General features: G+C 40.9%; 1 protein-coding gene across 1 annotated transcript; it reads right to left on the bottom strand.

Annotated features, from left to right (window-relative positions):
- Positions 1-5,367: 5,367 nt before the first annotated feature.
- On the bottom strand, positions 5,368-13,811 carry pgm1 (phosphoglucomutase 1). The gene is made up of 11 exons (XM_083887580.1): positions 13,476-13,811; positions 11,209-11,371; positions 10,902-11,045; positions 10,531-10,656; positions 9,418-9,608; positions 8,805-8,959; positions 8,567-8,682; positions 8,337-8,472; positions 7,662-7,845; positions 7,328-7,462; positions 5,368-5,933 (listed from the first exon to the last, which is right to left on the bottom strand). The coding sequence occupies exons 1-11, from the start codon at positions 13,719-13,721 to the stop codon at positions 5,844-5,846; spliced, it is 1,686 nt and encodes a 561-aa protein (XP_083743706.1). The 5' UTR covers positions 13,722-13,811; the 3' UTR covers positions 5,368-5,843.
- Between the last annotated feature and the right edge of the window lie 1,512 nt (positions 13,812-15,323).

The following is a 15,323-nucleotide window of genomic DNA, read 5'->3' as shown; positions in this document are numbered from 1 at the left end:
TAAGCTGCCATATTCAAATGTTTGACCCTGTGAAACTATTTGATTTCCATCTGTGCTCAAAGACAAAACGAGTAGAGGAAAGAGTGAGTCCAAAGAGAAGAGAATAGGGTTTTTCTCGTTGCCATGAACAATGACACCTGCAGACATGTTAAACACACACACTTTTACACAATTATTAATCCCAGAGCCTCCTCTCCTCCTCCTCTCCTTCCCCACACCTTGTTTCACTTTACTCGACTCACCTCTAGCTTCAGACACATACTTGTGGCTTGTGTGTCTGGATGTGTGCGACTACACACACACACACACACACACATAATGCAAAGGCCAACACCGGCATTGTTAAAAAACATGCATCATTTTTTTCATTCCTTTTTTATTTTTATTTTTTTCATCTCCGGTTCTTTTTATATTGTGGCTTAACCCCGTTAATTAGTGGGAAATATCGTCCTCTCTGAAGTCTATTTGATTTCACTGTTACAGAGTAAGAGAATATGTGTATGAACAATGCTTTAGACTCCCCCCCCCCCCCCCCCTCCCAAAGATCTGAGAGTTCACTGCATTGCATACACATGTTCAAGGCTTCACCTCAGATATCTCTGCTCCACATCAAACCTGTAAGTCCAGGACCTGGTCTATGGCTGCCTCCTTAGGGCTTTTAATCAAAACCTTCCTTTTCCTTCCTTCTCTCTTTTCACTCTCATAGTCATCCCAGGAGAGATGCTGCTGCTGCAGAACCATGGCCTGGAGATAACGCTGCCGAATGCTACACAGAGGTGTGGCCAAGTGTTTGTTGGGAGGAAAACAATCGTCATTTTTTTTTGGTGCAAAGTTTCAGTCAGTGGTTTTCTGCGCTAACACTTCTGTATACTGTATGTCAACACGTCCCTGCAGTGGTGCTGCTGAAATGGAACTTGAACGATTGAAGAAATTAACAATGCGGTGATTATGAGAGTTGAAGGATACAAAGCAGCAGTCCACACGAGCAGCCAAAAACCTCTAATCAAAAGCAGGGCTGTGGTCACTTCATGCATTTCAACGTGTAAAAAGAGCCTGTAGTTGATTTGATAAGTATGAATGTTCAGTCTCACTGTAATAGATCGGACACAGTTCTGTTGAAGGCCAGAGGTTGTGATTCTTAAGAAGTGGAGATATTACAAATGCAATTCTTCTTGATTTAATTGGCTCAACTGTGAAATCTGCAAAGTCTTTCTTTTTCGTGTGGGGAATTTTAGCCATTATTTGGACTGAGAGAGTAAAACAATAGGGTGAGAGTAGGACAGAGTAAAGAAATCATGCTTGTGATCAGCGGCTCAAAGCAGGTAAAAGCTGTGCTTTGCACTCTAACCACTCTGCTACAGGGATGCCCAAACATGTCAACTCGGAGCTCTAGTGTCTGTTCCACTTTAGTCCGTATCATTTTCTGAGCTTCTTCTGGACTGCACAGAGAAAAGTGGCACACACACCAAACGTGTGTGTGTGTATGTGTTGGCTTTCACATAACATTTCAATTAACGCAACAAAGGACTTCTGTGCTCCAGCGATATCACAAGGACAATGTGGAGTCCTGAGGAAACAAAAATGGTAAACGAAACAATTTCAATTTGGTTTGACTGTGTGATGAGAAGATGTTTAAAACCGGGTTTGAGTCCTACTTCCTGAACAGGTCGCCAGTCCATCGTAGCATTAACGTACACATGGGATCACACGCAAACTCCTCCACACAGAAAGGCCTTGGTCATGCTGGGAATCGAACCCATGACCTTCTTGCTGTGAAGCAACAGAACTAGCCGCTATTCCGCCACATGGCCCCCGATGCTTTCTTGCTTTACTCACACTGTGTGCTTCTCCTTGTGGGAACTCATTTGACCGTGGTTTAGCTTCATACAGTTGCAGTGAGGCTGAAAACCCCGAGAAGTGCTCACGAAAGTGGATGCTACTGCTAAAATCATATTTGAATCACTATTTTGGCTTCTTGTGAACGCCATTGTCCGATGCAAAACGGTAAAGCAAACCAAGTACTCACCTAAATAACTGCCCCGCATGTGCCAATAAACATAGCACAGCTGCTGCTGTTCACTGCACCTCGCAGCTCCAGTTTTTCTCCTCGACGAAGTATCGCTACGTTTAAAGACAGACAGACAACAACATGACTTGTGATGCACTGGCAGGAGGTAGGAGTTGTCTCTGCATGGACGAGTTTGTGAGTGTGAGAGACAGAGACTGCAGTGTTTCACATCAGAGTTTGAATACCAGTGGTTGTGATTTCTAAGCAGTGAAGAGAGGACAAACGTACACAAGAAGTAAAGAAGTCAGCTTGGTGATATGTCATGCAGCCTAACCACTCAATGATCAGGACACCCAAACATGTAAACTCTTAGCTCTAGTTTCTGTAACATTGTAGCATGTAGCATTCGAGAATCCACGGCCTCCTCCTTGTGGATCCGAGCGTCATCTGGACTGCAGAGAGAAAAATGTAGGATTTCACATATCTTTCCAATTAATTCAACAAAGAGCATTTGTCTTCCAGCAACAACACGAGGACAGCAACACTCAGTACAAATATCACGCCGTCAATCCACACACAGGAAGTCGGGCGCGCGGGGGGGAAAAGGTGTGAGATGATGTACATCATAAGTCGGCTCCTTTTTTGCATCTTCTGTCTTGGCAGTCAAATGAGTTTAACCAAAGCAGCAGTTTAATAGAGAGCTACAGAAGGAGTGGAACAGGTTTCCGAGGGGGAAGACCTCGCCGCTGGGCTGATCAGATTATTTCTGACACTGGCACATTTTGTTTCCCCCTTGATGTCCATGGACTTCATTCTACCTGAAGTTGAATATTATTATTAAAATTGCAACCATGCACGGTGGAGGCCATCTGACTGTTAAAGTAGAGAGGGTTGGAGTTTTGAAGGTTTTGTCAAAGATCGCAGCGGCTTCCTGCATTTGGCCACAGCACACGGACAGGGGTGTCTTTGTAACAACGTTAGTAATGATGTCTCCCTCAATAAAAGAGAATGGAACGATAATGGTGATGGTGGACGTTCAGAAACGTCAGCCGCATTTTCTCAGTAATTCCGCACCCAATTTTTTTTCCTTTCATCCTCACATGGCTAGTCTTGTGATTCCACTGGACTTTTCCTTTGCATCAATCTAAAAAAATACACTTTTCTTTGCTCTTTACTCATTTTTTTAATCCGCATATGGCAACGTTCATGCATCTGAGAAAGGCAATGAAAGAAAAAGAAAAACACCAGAGGAAGAAAGTTTCCACTTGTGTTTAGACATCATTAAATGCTGTCTTCTCGCTGCATCCTCCACTCACTCTTGTGTGTATGAGTTTAAATCAGTATTACTTGTTCAGCGCACTGTGTCGCGTGGTGCGTCCTTTGGAAGATACTACAGTCAGTAATATGTAACAAATGCATGGTGGAGGGTTGTTTTTTTAATGCTAATATAGATTTTATTTGTAGTGGCTGAACATGCTGTATGCAGCTCATAATGAAAGCAACGAAGGGGCAGGTCATGCTACGGATGCCAGAAATGTTATTGGCAGAACATGGGCGTGTGACTTGAACATTTATTTTGAAATCAAAGTCTTGATTTATGGTTTTATCACGCATGCCAGTCATGTGGTGGTGGCTGCTGATTTTCAGAGTGGAAGGCAGGTGGGCCCCAAACTGATTCATAAGAGGCTAAGTTTGGTATGGAAGTATTTGCTTTTTAAAAATAGATCATACAGAATAAACTGCAGGTTGGAGATACAGTATGTTGAGTTATACCGATCACAATCTGTGCACGACACCAAATTTCCAATGGTTTCGCTGAACCAGCAGATCGGTCCTTGAGCATAGACAATAAACAGCAGCTGGACATTTCATTCAAGGATAAATGTCTTTCACATAGTCACGTAATGGAAGCCCCTCCTCCTTCTCACTCATATACTGTATCACTTGACACAGAATAGTGTGCCTCAGCAAAAGGAAAACTTTCGCAGAAAGAACCAGAGGAGTGAAACCCACCTGTGCACAGCAGAGTGACAGCCTGTGCTTTCTTAACTCCTTTTTTTTGAGCAGTGAGAGAATGCTGTCTTTGTCTGCCACGTTGCCCCGTCGACTTGCAAGTGAGCAACGAACAGGACGCTCTTAAGACACGCGGCACCATGCCAGCTCCACAGAAAGCCATTTGGACATCTAATAGCTGTGAACCTGGCCAGCTTAATGTAAGCCTTATTGTGATTACCTGATGTACTGACAGCCAATCCAAATACAGCCTGTGAGCCATTATGAGCAGAGCAAGAAGAAGACATTATGCATTGCACTATGTTGGGCCTGACAGGCTATGAACAACGCAGAATTCCACCATGTTCCATGACCTCTACGGCTGCAGAAAGAACCGGATTGTTACTGCACCTGACAAATAGGCCTTAAAAGCTAACATCCACAGAATTTCACTAAACACAGACACGGCGATAGGAATCGTTTGTGCTGACAATAGCTTTTAAAATGTGTCTCAAAGTGCAAGTCAGGAAATCAGAGGAAATGTAAAATAGCAGTAATAGCGAGCAGAAGTCCTAAGTCATCATACACGAAACACTTTAGATATCTGTGGCAAAGAAATCGCGTGATTGGCCAATTAGTTCCAGTTCAGTAACTTCAACTGTTTTCCATGTGCTTTTCTGGAGGGGGGGATTACTGCAAAAAGGTAGAGCTGATTGTGCCGGTCAGCGTGAACGACACCGACATACATGACAGAAATTGGCGGAAAATGTGGCATCTGTGTTTGAGGCCAATTTTCTCTTTTCAAGTTCAGGGGGAAACTCACCATATGCACCTGATTTTCCACCCGCAGTCCTATTAACTTAATTGTGGCCAATTTGAATCCAGATAGGAGAACTGTGCAAGGAAAAATTGGACACAAATCAGTACCTGCAGAGTCTGTAATAGTACAATCCGCGTCAAACATCGTTCATTCTTCCCCCCCCCGGTGAAAAACTACAGCAGAAAGACATTCATATTAACAAATCTCTTGACACTTACTTTACAAGGCTTATCATTATTCAAGCTTATACAGAGTGAGAATTAATCAGTTTATGCTTTTTTTCTTCTTCCTTTTCTCTCCTGGAAGTTTCTACCACTGCAGTACCAATGCCACAACACACACTTGTCTCAGTCTCCCTTGTGAGCGCTTACTTTTCTGAACGTGGTTCTGCTAAAGCAATCACAGCTGGCCCCCAACACTCACTCAAGCAGGTACAGAATGTGTGAATTGTATTGCAGCATTTGTGCACATAAGACAGGGATCTCAATATGAATTAAATACATTAAATATTGTGCAACTACAAATAAAAAATACAGACAAAAACAGATTTAGAACAGGGCTACAGTTCTTACTTTATGTAAGGTTCTTTTATTATTGGTGGATATGTTTGTTGTCAAGGCCTAAGCTGTGGTGTAGGTTTCGAGGCTGTTTTAGTTGAACAGGGTGGGTGGGGGGGCTGATTAATGGTCAGTAGTTGAACAGAAATTATATAATACACCCTTTGACAGACACAGTCCATAAGTCTTTAATTCTGGTTTTAGTTAAATGCTCCATAAATCTGTTAATATCCATAATATCCTCATGGCAACTTGAAAAGATCTAGCAACAACTATATTAGCGTTCACAAGTTAGTCTAACATGAGAAGATGGCAGTGTAATGTAAATCTCATTGTTTATTTTCTGGGATTTAACCAGGTTTCGCATCCAGCTCTCTTTTTAAAGGGGACAAAAAAGTTTATTTTCACCCCCCCCCATGAGAGTGGAGGTACCCTGCTGCTGAATGGATGCAGTGTAACAGAGGAATCATGTGATCACAGTCGGGCCAGTGCGTCCAGTCCTCTCTTGGAGCTGAGAAACCTTCAGGGCGATGTCTACCAGAGGAGCCAACATGACCTGCACAGTGAGATGACACAAACACAAGACACATGATTTCCTGTTCACGTCATGGTGTCGTCACACACACACACTCACATCTATTCAGCTATTTCAAGAGATAAGAAATTGAATGTCCCTCTAATATTTTAACTTTATTAGAAAAATTTAATTTTCAAATTCAGTACTATTTCTGAAGCTTTAATCCTTTGTTTACTACTTGAGGAGACAACATTTTACTCCATTAGAGCTGTTATTATAAGTTAGTGACTTGATAAAGATTTCTGCAACTTCTAAAAGTGAATAAAATGCCAAAACATACAATATTTTCTAGTTCCAGCTTTACCAATGAAGACTCAATGTAATAATTTTCACTTTTAGACAGTTGCGACATAACACCACATGTGAAAATGTCACCATAGCTTTAAAATAATCATAATAAAATCAACCAAACAACATATGTCATTGTTAGCTGTATCCATAGTGACTGTTATTAAAACCTCAGCCAATTGTGTGGACTGGGGGGGCATTTGCATACACTAAAAATACATGTGAAAGTCACTTAAGATTAAAATCTTCATCTTCACTTGATAGAAATGATGCAACCATGTGAATAAAAGGACCACTTCCTTCCCTTGAGGTGTTTCAAACCTATAAGCAGAAACATAAACTGTCCTGGTCTCAGCAGAGATCTCTCAGTGTTTATTGACACTGCTTCTCAACCACAATTTGAGCCAGTCATGAGCTAAACTCGAGTCCTTTCTCTCGTCCAAATCTGCTCTAATCAAAGTTCATCTCTGTGGATGTGTAAATCAAACTGACCTGGTGTCAGCCAACTCAACCATTAACCTACTGACCATTTATCTGTCATATTAAGAGTCCACTTATCTGTTTGCCCATGTGAGTGCAATAAGGAGGAAAAGAAGCCAGAGTAGAATTTCTATTCACTTTTTTTGGGCTCATCTCTCTTTGTTCTACATCACCTCCCTTATCCACACCAGTCAAAATAACTTAGTATCCAGTTGGAACTTGTATTCTTTATTTTTCCCTTATGCTAAAAAGTTTCCCTCTTCTAATACTGGCGCTGATAAGCTGCTATAACTCAAGACTTGGCCAAGCATCTCCGTCATCTCTCATGTTTATACTACCTCTGGAACATGTTTTTGGAGCAAGCTGGCTGGCTTCCACGTTACAGATCATTCCACCCAGCATCAAGGTTTGAGAAGCTCAAGTCTTTAGAGCTTTGACCTGTTTTCTATCCGTTACCTTAGTTGGTATCCTTTCTTTTAACATATGAAATTGTTGGAGAGAAAAGATGATGATGTTGATTTTTTTTTCTATCTGATGACTTCATAGTCTAGTCTTTCTTTCCTCACTGGATCGAAATGGCTGAATTTACTCCGTATTGGCCTGACCTGTGGGTCCTGGTAAATCTTCTGGGGGTCCTTCTCATAGCTGTCTATGTAGAGCCTGATTGTTGCTCCGGCGCTGCCTGTACCGCTGAGACGGAAAATAATCCTTGAACCATCAGAGAAAATGATCCTGAGGCCCTGAGGGAGTGAGAGACAGAGGAGATGACAATGTGCAGAAACAGGAAATCATGCAGAGAAACTATGTATGAGGTGCGATAAACTACACAGTTTTATCTGTCATTATAGGGATGTTCTCTTAAATCTAACATTAAATCAACCACTTGTTAAGATTTCTTAAAAATACATAGGACTAGCTTGACAGATTGTTGCTCTTTACCTGATTTTTGGACACGCTAGCATCGACAGGGTCTGTGTAGGCGAAGTTGTCGGCAACAGCCACCTCATAAGTCTTATCACCAGACGAAAACTTCTTTCCTATGAAGGACGGCTCGAACATTGCCGTCTCCAGATCCTTGATCATCTTGTTGGCGGGATCTGATTCGACCTCCTCATAGTCATACCTGCAAAGTTTAAATTCAGATTTTGGATTGAAACATCTTTGTCAATTGAATGTGCAGGGGTGATTATTTAGCATGTATATGCAAGCTTCTCCTATTTTAGCTTGCTTTTAATGTGAAAAGAACCCCACGATGAACCAATCAGTATGTGATCATGACCCACATTTATGCATTTATTGGGTGCACCTCACACCTCACAAAAACGAATACAACAGAAATTCTAAGCTAATCCAGGGGGTAGATGCAGGTTTTGACACAGTTCAACTGAACTACATTATGGAGAGATGCGTTTCTGTTATTCTTATTTTATGAAAAAGAATGGAAAAATACCTCTCAATATAACACAATTCTATTTAACAACAAGTGACATAAACCACCTTCCTAAAAAAAAAGGTGGCAACTGAGTTGGGCCTTCATGTGTTGTAGTTCTCTAATTTTCCACTAGAGGGAAGCCCAAAACTTCACAAGCCATTCTGCACAGGGTCAGTGCTGACCTGGTGAAGAAGTTCCTGCCAAACTTCTGCCAGTGCTCCTTCATGATGTCCTCTACACTCTGTTTCCTGGTGGCTAAAATAGACAACCACGCAAGCACCGCCCACAGGCCGTCCTTCTCCCGGATATGATCTGAGCCTGTTAGGTGAGCATGTGGAGGGGGGAGAAAGAGGGAGTGAGTGAGCAGGTGATAAGATTTCTGGCTGCACAGATCTAATGACTTCTTACTCACCAGTGCCGAAGCTCTCCTCTCCACACAGTGAAAGTTTGCCGGCATCCATCAGGTTCCCGAAGAACTTCCAGCCAGTTGGAGTCTCATACAGCTGCATCTGAAGAGCTTTAGCTACACTGGAACACATGATAACACAGATCTGTAATAAATGGAAGTTCAGGTAGATATAGGTTTGTTTTTTTTGGTTTACCCCAAGAGGCATAAGTTCAGAATGGCTGTTAAGTCATGTGGTATTTACTTGTCCAGGGCTCCACTGGTTGGCATACTGCGGGCCAGTCCTTTCACACCAGTCTTCTGGAAGTAAGGGATGCTAGTAATGTTGGCAGCAATGACAGCCACAGAGTCTGAGGGGTTCACGAAGAAGCCATGTTTACCCAGCACCATGTTACGATCCTGACAATGTGGCACAGACAGAATGGGGTCAAGAACCACAAATAGCAAACATGATGTAGCTTAGTTTCATTGAGAAGGCGGACTTCCCTGAACCATGAGAAAATATCTGTTCACTCGATTAACTGATGCAATTTCTTCTCGAGGTTACACGTGACTAAATGGACACATGTTTTGTTGTAATGAATATAAAAAAGTTTTGTTGGCAAAGCTTAAGAAAACCAGCAAATTAAAAACATTCACTGTCCTCACTAAAGAGTGACCAAAGTCATAACGAGTTCAGCATCACCCCTTTATTTTTCCAGCTGAAATTATAACCATAATAAATCTGAGTTTATTAAATTTGTTTTATGAGAGCTGACATCATGAAAATCCAGTTCAACTATTTCACAACTCTGCTCTCACCTCTCCCCAATTTAACAGGCATAGAATCGCACACTCTGGAAGAAAACTGGACTTACACCATCACCATCAAAAGCCGCTCCAAAGTCATATTCGCCTCCTTTCATTGTTTTGACCAGGTCAGCAGCGTAGGTCAGGTTGGGATCAGGATGGTGGCCCCCAAAATCCTCCAGGGGGACACAGTTGACGGCAGAGTTGGCGGGAGAGCCCAGCTCCTCACAGACTATCTTCTTAACATAAGGACCAACCACTAGAGGGAGAAAGAGCGTCATTAAAAGGAACCACTCTACTTCAGGATACAGTCATTTGGATTAATGGAATTTTATCTTTCCTTTTATCTGTAAAAGTTCACGTTGCTGAGGAGTTATAATGCTGATAAAATTCACCTTATGAATCCATAAACAAATGCCAATACAGGCATGGTGTCATTACAGATTTTATAGCTGGAATAACATCTATTTTCCCAAACATAAATTATATGTATTTTCTTTCCACAGCAACAATTACTAATTCAAACATATTACTGCACAGTAAACTGGTGAGTCAGTGGACTTCCTTTACGATTATGGATTTATTCTGTATGATGGAATAGCTGCTCTTCCATGATAAGTCATTTAAATGTCCCTTAATTTTCTTACAAAACCCCTCACATTTTTTATGTATTGTGAGAATGACATAGTCAGAATATGAATACTATAATTTTAACATTTTCAAAGAAGTCATCAGAACACGTCTCCCTTGTCATTTTGTCTAGTTTCAAATGAGAAGATTGATTTTACGAACAAAGACATATAATTTGAAATGCCTTCAAATGTCTTATCCAAGAAATCAGTACAAAGAGAAAATTAAGAAACTACATTTTTCATTTACAAGTAATTAAAAAAAAAAAATCAGGCTTTTCACATGCATTTTTCTCGATTAAAACTTAAAACTTTTAAACTGTTCAAAATATCAGTGTATTTTTTTTTACTTTATTTATTTCATTTTCATTAAATTAGTCCCAAATCCCAGCAGAGTATTTAAGTTAATTATAGGTTTCTCATCCATGAAGTTGGTCACACATTAAACACATAGATACAGAAGTAACTACGCACAATCTTTCTTTCTGAGGACTATTTTAGATGGTTATACTCTAAATAATAATATTATAAAACTGTCGTGCTGTGTCATACCTCCATGCATAGCATCCAACCGGACGTTAATGTGTTTTGCTCCAGAGAGAAGCTCTTTTATTGCAGCAAAGTCAAAGATACCCCTCAGCATCTCAGCATAGGCTTCCACAGAGTCCACAATCTCCACTGAGATCAATAAAAAGAAACAGAAGTTACGATGGGGGGCAGGTGATTAGATGTTCTAAAAAGAAAACTAACATTTATGACACTCTGCCTAATAATACATGACATTCACATATCAATCACTCATCACTCACAGATGATTATAATTGGGTAATTATAATTATCTGATCATGTGTAAAAGCTAAAAGTTAAATTTTGACCAAAGTACTGCTAAAAATTGTTATTGGGCATTTATGTGAAAAATGTACCTGTGAAAGGCTTGAAAGTGTCAACTTCAAAAGTCTGCTTTCCGATCTTGGACAGGTCTACTTTCAAATCAGGGCAGATGTGATACTCCTGCAGGCTTTTGCTGACCTCAAATATTTTATTTGTGATGCCCTCTGGAGCAGGTCCTGTGGACAAAGGTGACATGTTACAGTTATAGCCTGAAAATGACCCTGAGGCAAATGCAGACAGTGTACACAGGTTGAAAAGTATGCTTAAAAGGAGTCACTGTGTACAGAGTAATACAGTGAGATTAACTTTAATAGAGAGCATACTGTTGTCACCACTCACCTCCACTGGAGATGTTGTACTTGATGCCAAAGTCTCCATTGGGGCCACCTGGGTTGTGGCTGGCTGTGAGGATAATGCCACCAACTGCTTTCAGCTTGCGGATCACACAGGAGACAGCAGGGGTGGACATGATGCCATTCTGTCCAATCACCAGATGATTTATCTGCAGGCAGAACACATATGCAAATTCACAGATCAGCATACGCGTGGCAAAAAAAAAGAAAATGCAAAAAAACCCAACTAATTAGTACTTTTCAAAACACGTTGAATACGCCTTTTTAGATGTTTAGATTTAAATCCTTCACACAGTATCACCTGCACCGGAGTGGTCCAAGATTTCTGAAGAAGTAATACTGCAACAAATACAAACAGCTCGGACAAAACAAAAGTAGTAACACCAAATATTAGTGCACCAAATATTGTATGTTGCCTGCAGAGGTAACAAAAAATATCATGCATGTACTGCATTGTAAATGTTAGGATTCCAGTGCCATAAATCACTCTATTTAAGCGGTTTCATTTGTGTAAACATTCTGTATGAACAACAATGACCCTGATCAGTCCACCTTTGGCAATGTTTGCTCACTGCCTCGTGGCATAAGAGCAGCCACTCATAGAGAAAGAATAACCACAACTTTGAACATCTTGAGCCTACTGGTATCAGTGACAAACCTTGCAACCTTTGCTTTACAACAACTATGAATGAGAGAGAAGGTTGTAGTTTTGAACATGCGAGCACTGCATTATGAATGCAGATAGATGTTCTGTGGATGAGTGGACACCTAAAAAGATGCAGTCAATGTACTTAGGGCTGCAAATCAATGAACCAATCAATATTAGTTACTACTTCGACAAGTGTATGAGCTGTCTTGGTGTTTTTACAATAAGTAAAACACGTTTGTTTAATCATTAAAAAAAAGTATACACACACACACACAGTATGTGTGTATATACATATATATATATGCAACTTTCATTCAAAACTAGTTATAGATATCTGCAGTTGAGTTTTTCTAGTCAAATTGACATCACTTTTGACATTCGTGTGTATGGGGTTTGTCACTATTCTTGAACTTGGATTGTGACAAGTCATAATGACGCTGTAGATACAGTATCTGAAACTGTGGAATGAGACATAAAGTTAGATAACTAATGACAAACTCCAGACACATGAATGGCAACAGTGACGTCATTCTGGCTAGTAACGACTCAATTGCAGACAATCTGAAACTGTAGTTTTGACTAGTAAGAATGATGTCACAGATATTAGTAATTCTAGATAGTCAAACCTTTCAATTCAATTTTCGATTCAATTTTTAAAGTGCTCGAGCCATTAGAGGCAAGGTGTACCTAATAAAAAGGTCCGGTGGAAGCAAAGCAAAGCAACGTGACGGGCTGCACGTTGCACGTCACGCCCCCTGCTCAGTACAGTACAGTACCAACAGAGTGAGAGAGGGCAGCAGCCATAGCATCTCATTGACTGCAGTTGTTATGAAACAGTGTCAGGTTATCACGCTTCCTTACGAATAAAAAACATTATTTTGCTCATTTATACACATTAACAAGACATTAGATTATGTTTGAAACTAAGGCAATTTGATTTGGGGTTTGATTTGTTAACGGGAGAGCAGATCGTCGTGTCAGTGTCATGGAAGTATGTGTGTGTGAATGTCAAAGGTAATCATTTGATATGCAGCAGTCCTTCATGCACTTTATGTAAAAGGTCACAGCGGTCAAGCTGCAGTGGACGACAGTAAAAAACCCAATGGGGAAATGGTGACGATGCTGATAACACTTGTCTGTTATTTTATTATAACCTTACAGTTTTGTCGAGTGGATTTTACAAACGCAATATCTATCTTTAATATCAAAGAAGGACATGTAGAGACACGGAGGACATGTTTGGTCCAACAATGTCCCTGTTACCACAGGAATGAGGGGAGCTTGAATAGTAGAGCAGCACTAGTGGTTAGCTCATTCATTAACGTAGCATCACTTCGCGTTAACTTTATTTACAAAAAAACGCAACTGGGCCGTGAACCACATTTAAGTGTAAACTTTACAATAATATTAGCAACTAATGTGCCGTTATGACGTGTAGCCATTGGCATTGACTGCCGAGTTCCGTGAGTGTGCAGCTAAATATGTGCACAACACATAACGTAACAGTTAGCTCGATGTTAACTTGCTGGCTAACTTTAGCTAGCACAACATACACTGTACACAGGGGAGACAGGAAAGGGACAGTGTGTCTTTCAATGACTGACCCCGTTAGCAGCTGAGATCTGGACGATGAGCTGAATTGCGTCTTTCATGAAAAACCTGCCGTCTCCCCCCACCACCAGAGTGGCCGCCTGGCGCTCCGCAGGCTCGACGACAGAGATAGTGCTCTGGATGAAGTTTTCCGCATAGTGCTGGTTCTGTTGGAACACAGTCACCCTCTTCCTCAGACCGCTCGTCCCGGGCTTCTGGTCCGCGTACGGCTTGGTCTTAACTGTTGTTATCTTCACCATTTTTTTTGACCCCCCAGTGAGCACCAACAGTCCCCCGGATAATCCGCAGTCTCAGGTCCGACAGGCGACAAGGAGGAGGAGGAGGCGACTGCAGTGGCAGAGAGGAGCAGACTACTCCCCCTATGTGACCCGCCTTCTCGGTTTAAAGGGCACGTACTGAAGACCCCCCCCCCCCCACCAACAACCACCCCCTCCAAACAATACAGGTTGTTACTCAGATAAGTATCATCTCACTAAAGGTGTGACAAAAATGCAAAATGCAAAACAATCAAATAAATAGAATTTAGATGTACTGAGGTTTCAAGTCCACCCGGCCACCCCCGCTTGTGTGTTTGTTGTGTTAAATGTTTCCACAGCAGCCTAATGGACAAACACATGAGGAAGAATGACAGTCTCAGGTAAACAAAGGCCACAGTAGTTTCCTGCTGCAAGTTCTCACATAAGTCACACTGGACCTTCACATAAGTGGCAGCTAGTGACAGGAAATACATTTGGTCCTGCTCATACCCGATAATTATCATCCATCATGAAAGATAATCTCATACGTGGACAGCATCAAGTACAATCTGTTTACACATTACATCATCAAAATGTGCGCACTGTACGCAAATATACACTTATGTCTGTTGGCAAGAACAAAAATAATGTTTTGAAAAAGTCTGACTGAAAATATGTGTCTTATCAACATGTTTGTGTGCACGAGTAACAGGTAGAGAGAGCGAGAGATGTGTTACATAAAGTAAAACATTAACCATTAAAAACAATGGCATTTGGTAATAATTGTTAATATTGTGGCAGAGCAGGCTACAAATATATCAATGTATTTGTCCCAATTTGTATGAAAAATACTCAAAGGTCAGAGAGGACATCATCAACTGAGGAGATGGTCATTGATGCATCATCAGTCAGCACAGATTTGGGTTCACACCTGTAAATAATGTGGCCATGTGTCCCCAAGTCATGCACCTCTCTCATAATTTGTAAAAAAGTAAAGGGACATGTAGCACTGACATCAAACATGAAACATGTTTGCATATACATGGAATCAATGGCCACAATGTGTATTTTTTTATTTAAAACTGTTGAATGTAGAGCTGCGATCAACGATAATTCTCATAATCAAATAATCTGTTGATTGTTTGCTCGATAAATTGAAAAAATGTCGATCAGTGTTTATCAAATAGTTGAATATGAAATTGCATTTTGTTAAATCCACATTTCCCCTGTAACAGACAGCCAAGCTTACAGACTCCCCATGCAACATGACTTTATGCTTTAACAGAACTTTGTACCTTTAAGGTAAAGACAAATGCTACAGGTCAATGACTGGAAGGACTGTATTCTTGACCACTGTCTAGACAAAATCAAAAAGTAAATAAATCATAATTTCTTTAATAAATCAGTGCACTTAACTCATACCAGTCACTCTTGCAATTGCTAAAAGAGGAAGATATTTGTGATTGAGCTCTCTGTTTAAGTGAAACAGTGAATTTCTCAAGGGAAACGTGGTGAAACGGATTCAGGCCACAGCTGTTTGCTGCTGTTGCACCACAGTGTGTTTGTTAATCAGACGGAGAGCAAAGTTTAACGTCAGACCCGTGC

The sequence above is a fragment of the Microchirus variegatus genome (genome assembly GCF_963457635.1).
Source record: "Microchirus variegatus genome assembly, chromosome: 4".
Classification (NCBI taxonomy): Eukaryota; Metazoa; Chordata; class Actinopteri; order Pleuronectiformes; family Soleidae; genus Microchirus; species Microchirus variegatus.
The sequence above is the reverse complement of the archived record's forward strand: the minus strand, read 5'-3'. Positions and strand labels throughout refer to the sequence as shown.

Excerpts from the sequence above, each read along its gene's own strand:
- pgm1 (XM_083887580.1), bottom strand. The coding sequence starts at position 13,721 with ATGGTGAAGATAACAACAGTTAAGACCAAGCCGTACGCGGACCAGAAG. Across the intron at positions 10,657-10,901 it reads CACTTTCAAGCCTTTCACAG|TGGAGATTGTGGACTCTGTG; the intron begins GTACATTTTTCA and ends TATTGATCTCAG. Across the intron at positions 9,609-10,530 it reads GTTGGATGCTATGCATGGAG|TGGTTGGTCCTTATGTTAAG; the intron begins GTATGACACAGC and ends TTCTCCCTCTAG.